Source organism: Heterocephalus glaber, unplaced genomic scaffold (genome assembly GCF_053883595.1).
Source record: "Heterocephalus glaber isolate CG9 unplaced genomic scaffold, H.glaber_assembly_v1.0 deba00001688, whole genome shotgun sequence".
In the NCBI taxonomy this organism is placed as follows: Eukaryota; Metazoa; Chordata; class Mammalia; order Rodentia; family Bathyergidae; genus Heterocephalus; species Heterocephalus glaber.
In genome coordinates, this window is record NW_028258413.1 from 4,005,324 (window position 1) to 4,020,764 (window position 15,441).

At 50.5% G+C, this 15,441-nt stretch overlaps 1 protein-coding gene across 10 annotated transcripts in view; it reads left to right on the forward strand.

Moving 5' to 3' along the window:
* Lef1 (lymphoid enhancer binding factor 1) overlaps positions 1-15,441 on the forward strand; it is a 96,242-nt gene that overhangs the window by 64,495 nt on the left and 16,306 nt on the right. For 7 of the 10 annotated variants that reach the window (XM_021245457.2, XM_021245458.2, XM_087198718.1 and 4 more), the window contains 5 exons: positions 6,201-6,291; positions 7,985-8,068; positions 9,832-9,954; positions 10,714-10,876; positions 14,369-14,476. In XM_021245457.2, the coding sequence (XP_021101116.1) occupies positions 6,201-6,291; positions 7,985-8,068; positions 9,832-9,954; positions 10,714-10,876; positions 14,369-14,476 (569 nt within the window). The remainder of the gene's footprint in view (positions 1-6,200; positions 6,292-7,984; positions 8,069-9,831; positions 9,955-10,713; positions 10,877-14,368; positions 14,477-15,441) is intronic. The other 3 variants (XM_004866220.4, XM_004866219.4, XM_087198719.1) reach the window with 1 other exon arrangement.

Sequence of the window (15,441 nt, forward strand, 5' to 3'; positions counted from 1 at the left end):
GCTTCCACATATCTGGATTGCCCAATGTAACTCCTCTTGCCTTCAGGGCCGTTTTCAAGTAAAATAAGGATTGCTTTAACACAGGCGCCATAAGGCCCTGGTGAGATCAGTGGACCCAGAAGGCTAGTCAGTGCTCGGGGGCAGGCAGTGCGGACACCCTGCACAAAAGGTGATTTACATCTCTGGGCAGAATGGGACAGCAGAGGATTCATCAGAACAGGCCCAGTTCATCACTTATAAAACTGTTCATTTCCAGAATTTTCCACTCAGTATTTATTGTAATCGGGGGATTGGGCAAGGGAATACATTTACTATAGGACATATAGTTTATAAGATTATTTTATGATAATTACCCAAAGAGTCAAATGCAAAGGAGTGTGAGAGAGATTAACCACACACCAGGGGCCCAAAGGATCCAGCCGAGGGCCTGGTCCCAGCGATGTCCCACAGAAGTCCAGCTAAAGGGTTCGAGTCTAGGGTAACGTCCTCCACGAGTCCAGCTAGTGGCCTGGAGCCCACAGCAATATCTTATGCTTGTCCGCATGGAGGATCTGTACCTGGAAGGCCCAAAGGGCAGTGGAGGAAGCCAGAAAATCTACACTGGTGAGATGAAGGATTTGTGCCACCAAGCTGAGGGATCCACACTGGAGCCAGGAAGTGATGTTTAGGGTGAAGATCAGAGCTTCCCCGACGAGAACAGCAGCCATTCCCAGCGACAGTGAGGCCTGAGCTCCTTCTCGGATGAGAACAGCCCAGTTCGCATCAGGAAAACCGTCCACAGCAAGCTTCTCCTAGAAAATCAACAGCCAAGATCTTCCCCTCTAGTTCTCTTTTATGGCTATTGCTAACAATCTTCAGGTGGATCCTCCGCACCCAGACCATGCTGATTCAGTTCAGCTGGGCGTTACAAGTTGACCATTAGTCACCCCACCACAGTATTCTTAGAACTTTGGCTAAGGCAGACGAGTGTGCAAAGCTTTCAAAGGTAATGGTGTTTTAAACAGCAGGAAAGGGGCAGAATCAGAGATTGTAACTTCAGATGTTACCTTTGAGCCCTTTGCAGCTCTTGCGGTTATTCAGTTATATCCCCACTGTATTTTATCCTCTTTTGTTAGTTAGCAGCAGCACTGTAAATACTTAAGCACAAAACTATCCCTGTTGAAGTCAAAGCAGGACAGATTCTATTTGACTCCTTTACATGAACTCCAGCCTCCACTTCCACTTCCTTTGTGGAAGAAAGCACAGTACAAAAGGTCTGGCCTGAAAAATGCCAGGTGTCTGGGTTTTCCTTCTGAGCCTGGGCACGGGCTGGTGGAAGGAGGAAGTGCTCTGGCTGTCTGGACCTCTGCCCCGCGTCCCCAGGGTGACCAGACTTCAGCAGGGTGTTCAGAGTTCAAGATAAAAGGCCTCGTAAGATCTTGCAGAAGCAGAATGTAAAGCAGTAGAGTTTGTCACTGCCTGCATTCCACCCTTCTGTCCAGCCTGGCTTATAATGCACAGCAGGGTTAACGAATGTGCAAAGACAAGTGGTGTTCAGCCAGGCCTTGCGGCCCAACTTTGTAACCCACACTCCAGAGGCTGAGGCAGGAGGATCGCGGTGAGCTCAGGCCAGCCTGACCTACACAAAGAGACCCTATCCTGTCTCAAATTAGAAACAAACAGTATTCAGAGGGCGGCCCCACTCCTAGGTTAAGCACCAAACACCTTGAGCCCCACCACAACCTTCGGACTTAGTGCTGCTCTTGCACTGGAGTAGACCCCAGGGACCTTTCCACTGCGAAGGCAAGAGTCACTGGCAGATGATTCCAGGTTTGACAGGAAACACAGAAAGGACAGGTCCCCGGATACGTGGAGAGAAGGGGATTCAGGTCTAAGTCTGACGAAGAGGGCTGAGTTGGGAAGGAAAGATCTACAGCCTGATCGTGGTCACTGGGAGTTTAGGTGTCTGAGATGAGAAAGATGTGACAGAAGGTACAACGGTGGAGCAAAAGACCCTGACAGTGGTTAGGTCTTTATTTGTTTAACAAGTAGTGTCTGCCGTGTCCTGGGCCTTATTGGAAGCACTTCGAAACAGCTTATTCCTGGTTCAGTAGCTTTCCTCTTGAGAATTCTAGGCTTAGTTCCCTTTTAAAAAGAGACAAGAGGGGCCAGGGGTTTAACTCAGTGGTTACAACGCCTGTCTCAAAAGCGCAAGGACCCAGTACCAAAAAAAAAAAAAGACAAGCGCATAACTGATTACCGATCACGTTTATGTTTCCTGCTTTCATCCCTACTGCCTTCCGACCTTCTTTTGCCGAATTATAATTTACACCATTGCTTCTCGAACTGAAAAAAACTCGAAAAACAAAAACTGCAGAGCTACGGGGGAGGCCCTAGAGGGATGACCAGAAGTCTGTTTGCTGTCTCTTTTGTTCACAAATTTTTGGGATTTTGGTCTTCCATACACTATTTGTGCTTGTTTTAATATAAAGATCCTGTTTTAAATTACAGATCTGTCCTGAGATTTATGTATGAGGTGTGAGGGGAAAAAAACATAATGTGTGTTCACACAAACAAATTATATTACAGTAAAAGACACTGCATGAATCCCCTTCAGAATACCCAGCCCTCGCTTCAAATGCACTCATCCCACGGTCCTGGCTGCTTCCTGCATCAGCTCTGGAGTCCTCTTTCCTGAGGGTCTTTAGCTGCACTGACCTGGCCTCCTCGTGTCCTGAAATGACTAAAAACGTGTCCCTTTCATGGCCATTCTGACTCTGGGGAGGAGCTGGAAGTCACACGTGCCAGATCCGGTGACTGAGGACACGACGCCATGTTTTCAGGAGCTGCCTTTCTGTCGGATGGCGCTCGGAAGCAGCAGTCACCATACTTTTGATTCTACTTTGCAAAGACACAGAGGAAGAAAATCTGCTTCCAAAAGTGGCAAGAATGATGGGACGAGTGTGTTTGAAGTGAGGAGAGGGCCGGGGATTTAGCTCAGTGGTTCCACCACCTGCTTCGCAAGCGCAAGGACCTGAGTTTGATCCTCGGTACCAAAAAAAAAATGAAGAAGTTGAAGTGAGGGGAAGTACTGTAAGGGAGATGTGTCATAATGCGTTTTTTACTATAATTTTTAAAATTTAAGCATCCACTGTATTTTTGATCACCCCTTGTCCTTCATCGTCCAGGGTCTCTGGGATATTGTAAACTCTGACGTGATACTGAGTTTACGTAACTCCCCTGCAGACTTTCAAGGCCAGGAAACTAAGCTCACTGGGTCTCTTGCTTTGCTTTGTTTCTGTGGCCGGCCTTGCGCCCGAGTACCCAGCATTCAGAGCGAGGTGGGGCTGAGACGCCGGCCCCGGCCCGTGGCCCTGGCAGCCTGGTCAGCTTTGCTGGGAAAGGCAAGCACGGGCCTGCTGTGCCTTCTCAGAGCCAGTCGGTAGATACATTCTCATAGAATAGGCCTGGAGACCCACTGTCATTTGTAGAAAAACAGAACAACCTCAGGCTGATTCCTTAGCAGTCGCTGTGTTAGTTACACACACACACACACACACACACACACACAGAGACACGCACCCCATGCGTGTAGGAAAGAGAAAGGAAGTTAATGCCAACAACACTTTTCCTGCTCGTTGTCAGTCTGGTACAATTATTAAAAGGAAAGAGCTTTTACAAAATACTGGTTGTATCTTTGTCCTATCTATTTTATCCCTATAAATAAAAACAAACACTTATACTTTGTGCCAGGCACTTTCTGCATTCCATACACTCATGACATCCTGTTATTCAGATGTTATAAAACACTAACAGTTAATTAAAGAACTTTCTCAAAGATATGTAGCTGATGAATGGCAACTTCAGTCTGACTCCAGAATTATTTTACTGACCCTCACAGACTGACTTATGAGAGTTTTAAAACCGCCAGCACTGTGCTGAATGTAATAACTGCTCAGTAACACTAGTTTAACAGGCGATGCGCAGTGTCACCGCAGTGGGCATAGAGGCACACGCTTCTTAGGAAACAGGAAATCAAAGACGCATGAGCTGTTCAGAAGACAGTTTCATTTTCTGCTCATACAGCAAACTAAGCACTCACATTTAGGTGCAAAATGGTCGACTCTATTGGCCCAGCCTAGGGACTAGGTCTGTTTTAACACTTTCTATTTCACTTGTTTGCTAAATCATTTAGAAATATTTACAGAGAGCCTCCTGCGCACAGGCCTGATTGATACCCGGTTGGTACCGGGCAGTCTTTTCGCTCCAGCAGGGTGTGCATAAAGGAAGTCATCTGCACATGTACTTATGGAATGCAGTACCGAACACCGAAGTGCCACATTAAAAACACAGATAAGAGGGTGAAGACTCCAAGGAGAAATCGATTGCCCAGTGCTGTGTAAGTGAGAGGAACTGTCAGGAACAGAGGCCTTGGAAAGGCGAGTAGGATTTCAGCAGATGCGATGCAGTCGACCTGAATCCCCACCTCGACCTGGCACACAGCAGGCGTGGTGTAAACACCGCTTCCCTCCATCCTCCTCCGAGCACAAATACCAAATCCAACCGGTTCACAGCTGTCTCCTGTGGACTCGCGGCCCGGCATGGCGTTGTACAACATAGGGGAGCGTGGACAGCAGCACGTGGTCAGCTCCCTGTGTCCCAGAACAAAAGGTATTTACATGTACCCAGAGAGGGCCTGCTTACACCCCTAGACCTTGCTTTGCGCATCTGTGAGATACAGGGGTTTAGTAGGTCACTCAGCATGTCTCTGACTCCCAGCCATGATTTTCAGGTTCATATAATAAAAACGTCCACTAAGTGTCTAATGCCTCACTGGGCTGGGCTGGTTGTATTGTTTTCTGTTTTTGCTTCAGCAGAACCTGAGATTTGGACATCTCTGGATCTCAGGGCAAGCGAGGCAGCAAGTTAAAAAAGAAAAAGCAAAACAAAAACCCTTCCTCCTGAGTCGAGACTTGAACAATCAACACCTCAGGCCCCTGGAACTTTCCCAGGCCCAAGAAAAAAATCCCAGAGTACAGAACCTGGGATCTACTGGAATCAAAAGAATCAGTATTTCTAGCAAAAGAAAAAATATGTTTAAAAAGGAGATCTGAGACAATTGTTTTAAAAACAGCAAAATGTGGAAAGAGATTAGGGCCTTTCTTCTTCCTCCTACTTCCTGGAAGAACTGAGAAGTCTTCTGTTCAAACTTCAAAGTCAAATTAGCATCTGCTTTGAAGGCAGCATTTGCTTAAGTCATTCCCATATGGTCAAGGCCTTCAGGATTTTTAGGCGTTTTAGGTAATCACAGAGCACCCCTAATTCTCCGCACGCACCCCTCTTTCCACCTCTTGGCCAGGATCCGTGCTGTTCCACCTGGATGTGAGGCGTGTGGATTTGGCAGCGGCCTTTCAAGGCCATGATTAGCAGTGAGAAGTGACGCGTGTGGCTCTTTTCAGAATCATTTTCGCCCCAAAACGTCAAGTCTGAATTTTTACATTTTGGATTTAATTGCCTTGTTGTTCTGTTTTGGTTAGGGGGCTTGGTTGGTTTTTGCACCTAAGGTCAGCTGTCCACGAGAGCCGTCGTTGGGGGTGAGGATTGGGATGAATCTAGGTGGTGTGCGCAGCTGGGGGCAGTGGCCTGGGGAGCGTGCGTAGTCTCCTCGCCCTTGTTGCTAATCCCGGGCAGCGTGGCCTTGGACCCGGGAGGACGCCCCATGTGAAGGCTTAGTGGGAGCCGAGGTGGCAGAGACCAGATGAATCGTATCAAGCGTGACCATGGCGGGGCTGCCGATGATGCCTAATTAATCCCTGATCCCCCAAGGTATCGAATTTCCCAAATCTGTGCGCCCAAGAGGCAACCAGCGAAGATAGGAAGGCGGTGAACTACCTAATCCTTGGGCACCAGGAAGGGCGGGTGGTTTCCATCCCACCTGAAACAATGGTCTGCTGTTTTCTTCACCCAAGTAAAAGAATGAGGGCAGAAGGGATCCTCAGAGTCTGGGTGACTTTTCCTGGCCTCAGACTTATTCCTGCAGGAGCTGCTGAAGACCCTGATTTTCCAGATGTTGACGTCTTCAGAAAAACTCCCAGCCTGGCTTGTGTGCCCAGGAGCCTGTGGGCGCGTGTGGGCCACGCGTGTCCACAGCATAGAGCATTCGCTTGCTTCTCTGCTCGCGTGTGCCACGACACAGATGCTGCCTCTCTGCTCTTCCGCAGGCATGCCCAGACACCCTCCGGCCCCTGACATCCCCACCTTCTACCCCCTGTCTCCAGGCGGCGTGGGACAGATCACCCCTCCTCTCGGCTGGTAAGGTCCTCCCCGCACCCCGCCAGGGCTGGAACACGTTTGTTCCGCATCCACTCCTGGGAATTAGCTTCGTGGGCGTTCACACTTGCGGAGTGGAGGGCATTTCACAGCAACAAGCGGGGCGATAACTTTCTTTCATTTCAATTTGAAAGATTAAAAAACAGACTGTGAAATGGACTGAATCCGTTTGCTAATATGGGTAGAAAATGACTGTGTAGCCCTTGCTTTGAAGCTCATGGTTTTACGGATTGGATTTGTGGCTTTGGGCACTCGATATGTCTACTCAGAGTTAGCGCTCAGGGTTGCTTGCTTTTTCCAGGTTTTTCTTTTTATTAACAACTTACATGTTTGAAACATGGACTTGGACACATTGCATAGCTACTTTTGCTTCTGAGTGGATGAAAGAGCACAGGACACCCAGCCTGAGAGAGGTGCGGTGACATGAAAGCATCTTTTCGATGTTAATAAAGAATCATCCGATTTCAGTTCAGAGAAGCAAACGAGTCAGGGGCCTTTGTTTTGTTCAGAATCCAAATACTGTTCTTTACTTTGTAGGGTTGTTTTTTCTTAAACACATCCTTACTGCGCCCCTCCGGTGGGGAGAAGGCACGGCTGGCACCTGCGGCTGCCGGTCCTCCCTCCTCCCTTCTCCCCATGGAAACCGCTGCACCTGCAGCAGCATCTCTCTCCCCAGTTGCTCCCAGACCTGTCCCCATAAGGTGGCCCTGGCCCTGCCTGGACACACCGACGTGTCTGTCTTTCTGCAAGTGAGGGCCACCGGGGCTCCGCACGCTCCCCCGTGCTCACACTACTTTGGGTCACACTCCCTCCCATTCTTTGCTAACCTCAGGTGGTGTCTTGCTGGGTCAGGCGACCCTGTGGGCACTTTCAGACTCAGCCAGTGCTTCTGTCTGACCCTCACCACATAGGGGCAGTGCCCGCCAAGGTCCCTGGCAGGTGGCTGGATATGCAGACTGCATAAATGAGAAATGTGAGAAGCAGAAGGAATAGAGGGGATGAGGAATTTCTTGGGGTGGAAAGAAATAACTGCATTGAACTGATCTTTTATGTCTTTTTTTTTTTTTTTGTACCCGGGATCGAACTCGGGTCCTTGCGCTTGCGAGGCAGGCAGCAAAACCACTGAGCTAAATCCCTGGCCCGTGATCTTTTATTTCTTGACTCTAACACGTGGATAGAAGGGGATAAAGGTGCAGTGTTTCTGAAATGTTTATTCATTTTTATATAATATAAAATCTTATATCCTCCTTTCTTCCCTTTTCTGACATTCTTAAAGATTCTCAATTCACTAAGCAGAAGGGAGTATTTCACTATTCTTGGGCCAAGTTATATTCAGTGCGCTTTTGATTTGTTTTTTGAGACAGAGCCTCGCTAGGTAGTTCAGGCTGGCCTTGAACTCGGTGATCCTCCTGCCTCAGCCTTGCGAGTGCTGGGATTATAGGCATGGGCCACCCAGCTTCAATAAGCATTTGTGAAGTGCCTACTTTCTTCAGAGCAGGGGTGGGGTGGGGAGGGAAGGGCTAGGACTAGTGTGGCTGGGCTTTTTGTTTCCCTGGTGGAGGGAGGGAGGTCCCCGTCGGAAGAGACATGGTGGTGCGTGACGCCCGCCAATGCCGCCCCTCGCTGGGTGGTCACAGGTCTCGTGGTTGACGGCTCCTCTCTTCTGTGACCTCAGGCAGGGCCAGCCTGTTTACCCCGTCTCGGGTGGCTTCAGGCAGCCCTACCCACCCTCCCTGTCGGTCGACACCTCCATGTCCAGGTAGGTGGGGCGGCCCTCACGCTTGCATCCCATGCCCGCTTGCCCCGGCCCCAGCCAGCCACGTGCGTGTGCTGTGTGCTGGCTGTCCCGCTAGGCGTCACTGCCCGGGAGCTATGGTCACCGAGATGCCCGGAGAGGCCATGGAAGAGAAGCTGGCTGGCCTGGCCGCTGGGTGGGAGAGGCTGGGACGCACACAGCTGGGCCTGGGCTTTCTCGGATTTGCTTCTGCTGAGCAGAGTTGCATCGCTGTGGTGCAGTAGTGTTTGCAAAGGGCCTGGGGCCGCGGGGACAGGGTCACAGGCTTACGGCATGCGGCCTAGCGCGTGGCTGGGGGGGGGTGTGGCCCCGCTGTAAGTGGGGGCCAGGCCACGCCTCTCGGGCTGTGCCTTGTGATGCTTCGCTACGGGAGGGGCTGGCGCCACCTGCTAGTGCGCCCTCATCTAGCCCTAAGCTGTGTGCTACGGGGTTTCCTGGGCAGTGGGTGTCCCCTGAGGGGGCTCAGCGCAGTGGGGACTCGGGGGGCTGCAGCGCTGTCATTTTTGTGTGGGTGTGAAGCTTGCTGCTTCTTGGGTGAACTTCAGCTTTAAAAGAAAGAAAAAATGCACATGTGCATGTGACACACGTGTCTACATAATTTGTTCAGTGAACCTCGCTGGCTGGGTGGGGGACAGAGTCAGTATCTTGCCCCTGAAGTGCACTTTGACACTTTTTGATGCTGTCAGAACTGTCGAATGACAGGATTTGTCCGTGTCCTGTATTATTTAAAATAGTGCATCATTATTTGGCCAGATATTTGTACTTTTACCACGCCTCCTTACCGTGTACAGAAGGCTGTTTCTGGAATGTTACATATCCGAGAAGGAATTAATGACACAGGCTATGATGAGAGACCCGAGGCTGTCGTTCTTGTGGAATTTAATGTTTACTTTAAAACAGTTTGGAAAGCAAGAATCTCTAATGCATAGCCTCATCGCTCCAGGCCTGTCGTGGGGAGTATGGTGTTAATTTTTCCTGCATGGCAGTTTTCCTCCTTTGTGTTAGCTGGTTGCAGGTATTTTATGTTTTTTTTTAATGCTGTACAAGCATCATCAGGTGAAGAAAGTCTTTAGCAGGTGTAGTCTTTACCTCAATGCGGAATTGTGTACCTCCCTTCAGTTAAGTCTCTCCCTTAGCTCTGGTATCAGGTGTCCCGAACTGTAGAACTCTTGGACGTTACTATGTGTCCGTAGGACCTTCTTGGAAGCTGATGGGGGAAGCCTGATCAATTGGGGAACTGATGGACAAGCTTCTGTCCTTTTTCCCATCACCCTGTTATTAATGATGCGAATGCAGACGCTGACGTCTGGTACGAAGGCAGAGGCCAACCGTGTGCGGAGGCTTCGTGCAGTGGTTTAGGAACATTGTGGAGGTTTTTAAATGAGACTTTAGCTTACACTTAGAAACCACTTGACAAACAAAATCTAATAAAGTGCCGTGTTTCCAGTAAGTTCTCTTACCTGAAAACTGCTTTGCAAGAAAAATGATTCACTTTTTTTCTCCCATCCTGTGACCGCCTCCCCTCCCAGGAGAAATGTCAAGTTCTACTCTTACTTTGAAAAAGAAAACATGTGGAGAATAATTCTATTTTTTCACCTAAATACAGAAAAAAACCCAAACCCACCCCCGCCCCGGCCACTGCGCTGCAGTTAAGTGAGGGTGCGTGAGGCCGTGCGCTCACCCGTAGCGGCTCCAGCCGTGCACAAGGATCTCCTTGCTCCTCGCAGGTTCTCCCATCACATGATTCCTGGCCCGCCCGGTCCCCACACGACCGGCATCCCGCACCCGGCCATTGTCACACCTCAGGTCAAACAGGAGCACCCCCACAGTGACAGCGACCTGCTGCACACGTGAGTAGCACCCCTTCCTCCCGGCCCGCTGCTGGGGACCCTGCTGCTCTGCCCCGAGGCTGCATCCCCCTGAGGTTCGGGGCCTCTCGGAGGGAGCCTCTTCAGGGCTTGAATCTGGCTCAGAAAGTGGGAACCTGAGAGCCCCTGGGCAGGGCGTGGAGCAGGTTTGCTGCCTGCCCTCCTGGAAGTGCAGTGACCTGGGTTTGCAGTGGCTCCTGCAACCCGGATTTCAGGGTTGGGGCGCAAGTGAAGCCTGGGGACCCTGAAGCAGGAACCGGGGCTCGGCATCTGGGGTCTTTGCAGGGGACAGGGTGGTGGTGGCAGCGTGTGCCTGTCCACAAGGCCTCCGCTGATGTGTGCACAGGTGGCAGGTGTGTGTGTGCACACTTGTGTGGCAAGTGCATGTGCGTGTGGTTGGGGGGAAGACTCAGCAGTCTCAGTAGCTTCTCAGCAAGGCCCTGGGCCCTTCAGCCCCAGACATTGGGAAGCGGTGACGGGACCTCCTCCCCAAGCCCATTTGGTTGTTCGGTGCCTGGAGAGCTAGGATGCACTTCTCACAGCAGTGGGTCCTCTCCCTAGGGTGTTGTAGGGTGCATAGGAGCCCTGTGCCTTCCCATCCCCTAGGCCAGGAGCTGACCTTGGGGGTTGGTGGCGTCCTGGGGGCTGCAGGCGAGCCAGGCTCACCCTGTAAACCAGACACCCGCCTCTCTTCCTCCTGCCGGGCCCTCACCCTCCACCCATTGCCCATCCACCTTTTAGGAAGCCTCAGCATGAGCAGAGAAAGGAGCAGGAGCCCAAAAGGCCTCACATTAAGAAGCCTCTGAACGCATTCATGTTGTACATGAAAGAGATGCGGGCCAACGTGGTGGCCGAGTGCACGCTGAAGGAGAGTGCGGCCATCAACCAGATCCTCGGCAGAAGGGTAAGTAGAGGCACGGCACAGGGCTCACAGTGAGCGCGGGGCTCTCCGTGCGGCCTGGCTCTGGGGAGGGAGGGCCAAGTCCGGCCACACTGGTGGCTGCTGACAGCAAGCGCTGTGAGCATTGAGGCCCTGCTCGGCACTCGAAGGCCTCCAGGAGGCAGCAGCTGGTTTTCTGGGCATCTCTCTTTCTTTCTTGGGCATCTCTGTCGAAGGTCTTTCTGTGCCGATCCCTGAGGACAGTGGCAGCTGTGGGCGGCTCCGTCCTTCCTGTGTGGGCCTCGGGGAAGCCCCGGGAGCGGAGCAGAGTGGAGGGTCTCAGCTCTGGTTCTGGACAGAGGCTCTTGGCCCTACGTCACGCACACCGGGTGTCCAGGCCCTTCACGCACCCCCAGCCCATGCTCCGCCCTGTCCCCGCCCTGGACCAGAACTAGACCCACACCAGCCACCGGCAAAGCATGAGGCCGTCCCGCTGAGTGCTTTTTGTGGAATCTGAGGTGGTTTTGCTTAGGTGTCTGAAGAGCAGCCTGACGAGAATGATTCTGTGCCATTCAAGTGATGCTTTCACTGACTGTGTTATAATTTAGAAGTTTTCTATCATTTAAAAAAATGTTGCAGCACAGAAAAATCACATTCCCGCAGGGAGCTGGTACCTGCGGCTGACACCGCTTCCTTCTTTTTTGTCCCTTCTCCCTCCCCTTCCTCTGCCTCCATCTCTCAGTCCCTTGCCATGTGCATAAGACCCACCTCCCCATCTCATGTTCCGTGGGAGCTTCTCGCATTGATCGCCCTGTGTGTGTGTCTGACACTTCCAGAAGCTCAGAGCTGCTCCTGCACATCCAGCTGAGGGACTGGGCACCTTGGGCGCAGGAGCGCGTGTCAGCTACTGCTGGCCTTCACCACTTGTTCCAGCCCCAGTTTGTCTGCGTGTCCCTAACAGCAGCCTCAGGAGCCAGCAGCTGGCGGAGAGGTGGGAAGCAGAAATCCGAGCAAGGTATCGTCCTGTGGGCGAACCTCAAGCCACAGTGATTTCCAGTCTGCGAGACGCCAGGGTTCCAGGCACAGGGTACATCGGTTGATTATAGTTTTTTGGTGTCCAGGGTATGATGATGCCCTATCTCCCTGTGGATTCTTAAACACTTCATAACAGTGATTACGACCATTTCCTAAGCCAGATCGTAGCAGATGAACAGATCCCATCCTCCGCCTTAGGAATCCACAGGCTGATGAGCATTCTCCCTGATGAGGACGAGGACTGACATTTTTATTTTGGCTTGTGTGACACTCTTAACTTTTCCTTTTTTCTTCTTTGAGCATGAGGCCCCGGGCCGGCCCTCCAGCAATTACTTTCCTGCCCGAGGGAGCGAGGGAGGCATGATTTGGAGGAGGCTTCCTATGTTTAATGCATGGTCCCACAGTTACTGCTTTCTCAGCGCCCTAAACCATCCCAGACCCACGCCTGTGCCCTCCAACGTGGTTCTCATTTGGGGTCCTGCTGCCTTTGATTTAGACACCTGCTTCTGTTTATAGGCCTCTGAGATCTTTGACTAAGATCAGGTTCTCTAACCCATCCCAGCTCCCCTCTGTAGGGCTATCCCTGCGAGCTCTTCAAAGCCCTGGCTTCCCCATCATGGAGTTTTTCACTGGGATAATTAGAGTTCTTAAAAGTGGATCTTAAATCCATCCTGGAATGTTTTATCTTTTGATTTTTTTTTTATTCATCCTTACTGTCTCTCTAAAACAGAAATGTTCATTCCTACAAATTAATCAAAGTTTTCTTGATTCCTACTATAAATACAAATGGCACAAGTCTTACTTTAATGTTAGCTTTTACTTTTCAGATCTTCATGGCTCTTCAGGGAAATTCCATTTGCCACAACTTTATGGTCAGAAAGTCTTATCACGGAACGGTATCAGTTTCTTAACATTTAAACGAGCGTTTCTCTCCACAACTTGGTGAAAACGTTGGTCGTGAAATTTGGTTTTTTAAAAACCTTTGAATTTCTCAGTAAGTGAAGAGGTAGAAGAGTATTTTAGGATCCCCTGTAAGGAAAGACCATCTTTCTAGTCTGGCTTTTTGTTTCCAAAGCGGAAACATCAGTACCATTGTGTCCCAGGCATTTCAGCCTGGTGAATGATCTTTTATTTGTGAGCGAGTTTTGTTGGAAATGCAAGGGAGTAGTTCAGTGTGTGTCCTGCTTTTTTCTCCTTGTATTGTTTTCCATTTTGTTAGTCTTGTCTTTTGCCAGCCTTGTTCCCCTGTGTTAGCTGGAGATACCTGGTTGTATAGGTGGAGACCCAACCATGATCTGGAAAACTCTGAGGGAGTTTCATTTTTATTTGTGCTTCTTGGTTTTCTCAGCAAGTTTGTTTGTGTTTTTTTGACACAGGGTCTCACTGTGTAGTTCAGACTGGCTTTAAACTCACTGTGTAGCCCAAGCTGGCCTCAAATTTGCAGCAATCCTCCTGCCTCAGCCTCCCGAGTGCTGGGATGACAGGTGTGCACCACCACGCCAGCTTTTCCTATTTTAAATCTGTTTAGAAACAAGATCAGGGAGAATGATGTCAGCCATAGGATGGTCATGTCTGGGCAGGAAGCAGGGTGGGGAGAGCTGCACCCCGGAGCCAGGGCAGCAGAGGGGAGCTCGTGGCTCAGGCTCATGTCTCCTGCTGCTGCCGCCGCCACCTCCATGGGGCGCCTGAGGCTGCTGGGTGCCCAGGTCCCATCAGCGCCTGCAGCTCTGGCACACAGGACCTTGGGCAGACTCTCAAGAAGTGTCTGCATGGGACTGGGCAAAGCTGTGTGCAGATGTGTGCGAAGCAGTGTGCAAGGCATGTCTTGCCCGTGCCTGCCTGCAGCTCCTGTTTCGGGGTTTGTGGTACAGAAGCACACCGCTGTGAAAAAAAGGAAGCTTGAGGCAGTGGCCGTGTGCTGCTTCCCGTAGGGAACTGGTCTCCAGCCCCGCGTGCTGCAGCGCACTTAGGTCTCGCCTCGGCTCCCGTGGGGGGAGGCGAAAGCCAGAGTCAGAAGTACGCTAGGCACGAGGACAGTGCCGCCCGCCTCCCCAGTAGACGGTGCGTGTGTGCACGTGCGTGTGAGCGGGAGGCGACAGCGAGGGCCCGGAGGGAGGCAGAGTGCGAGGGTCGGGGGTGTGGCTGCTCTGACCTCTGGAAATCCTCACGCCCTGCATGCATACAGGGCGTCTGGGCGCCGATGCCAGGATCTGCCGCCAGCGCTGGGGAGAGCGTGGCCGGGTGTTGAGGCTCCCCAGCGAGAGTCCTTTGTAACTTACCCTGCCACTTTGATGTGTTCTGTGTGATGCTGGAGAACAGGACAGGGAAACCGACAGTGGCCTTTGGCTCCGGCCTCTCAGTCTTCGGCCAGGTGGCAATAAATAGAAGTTGAAGGCTCCATGCCTGCAGCTTTCCAAGGTGGGAGCGCGAAGTACACTGCTGCCGTGTCACTCACCTCGTCCCCCTCCTGCTCTGTTTCAGTGGCACGCCCTGTCTCGGGAGGAGCAGGCGAAGTATTACGAATTAGCACGCAAGGAGAGACAGCTCCACATGCAGCTGTACCCAGGCTGGTCGGCGAGAGACAATTACGTAAGCCGCTCCTTCCCCCGCCTGCTTCGTGCCGGGCATGCGCGGGTCAGAGTGCTGGGTCCTCCCCGGGTTTGCCAACTAAGGACAGCTGGACTGAGGATTTCAGGGCACCGTCCTACTGTATCGTGAGGGCTGTAAGCCGTCTTGGTTATTTTGCAGAGGGTGCTAATGCATTTTTGAAAATAAAACCTTTTAAAAATCAAAGTGTAAAACTTTGACATGAAAATGTAGGTTTAAAAAAGAAAACCCCATAATCTCACCATATAAAGGCAAGATTCCTATTTGCCTGACATTCTGGTATTTCCCCAGGTGTGTCCTCTATTGGATTTAGGTGGGTATGTACATATATTTTGTGTCATACTTCATATGTGTGTGTGGATGTGTGTGTATGAAGCATTTAGCTTTCATGGCATACTGAGTGTTTCAGTGAATGTCATAGTTTAGTTTACCATTTTTTTCTGCTTTTAGACATGTAAGTTTTCTACATTTTCCCTCAAAAATACAAGTAATCCTGCAATGAGTGTGTCTATTCAAACAGATTTCCCCCTGTAGAATAGATTTGTGGCCATGGAATTGTTGAGGTAAAGAATATAAATATTTTAAAGTTCCTGACATATATTGTCAAATTTCTTTCTAAAGGATTATATTATGTTACAGTTCCTGTAAACAATGTATTCAGGTGGCTTTTTTCTTTTGCCACAGATGAATCAGAGCTGTAAGCAATTTTTATTCTATGTTAATCTACCCTGGCAGCTACAGTGTATCTTATTCAGACAAAGTAGGTTCTACCGAGTTTAATTTGTACTAGTTTCATTTTATTGACAAGAACTACTCCATTCCTTTGCCGGTTCTTTCAGTACTGCGGTTTGGGTATCTTATGAGTGTTGTCTTGGTATGGCAAGGGTTGTTGCTTAGAAAGCATATTATAAGTGATATATGTGACGTTCTATCATTTTATAGGACTG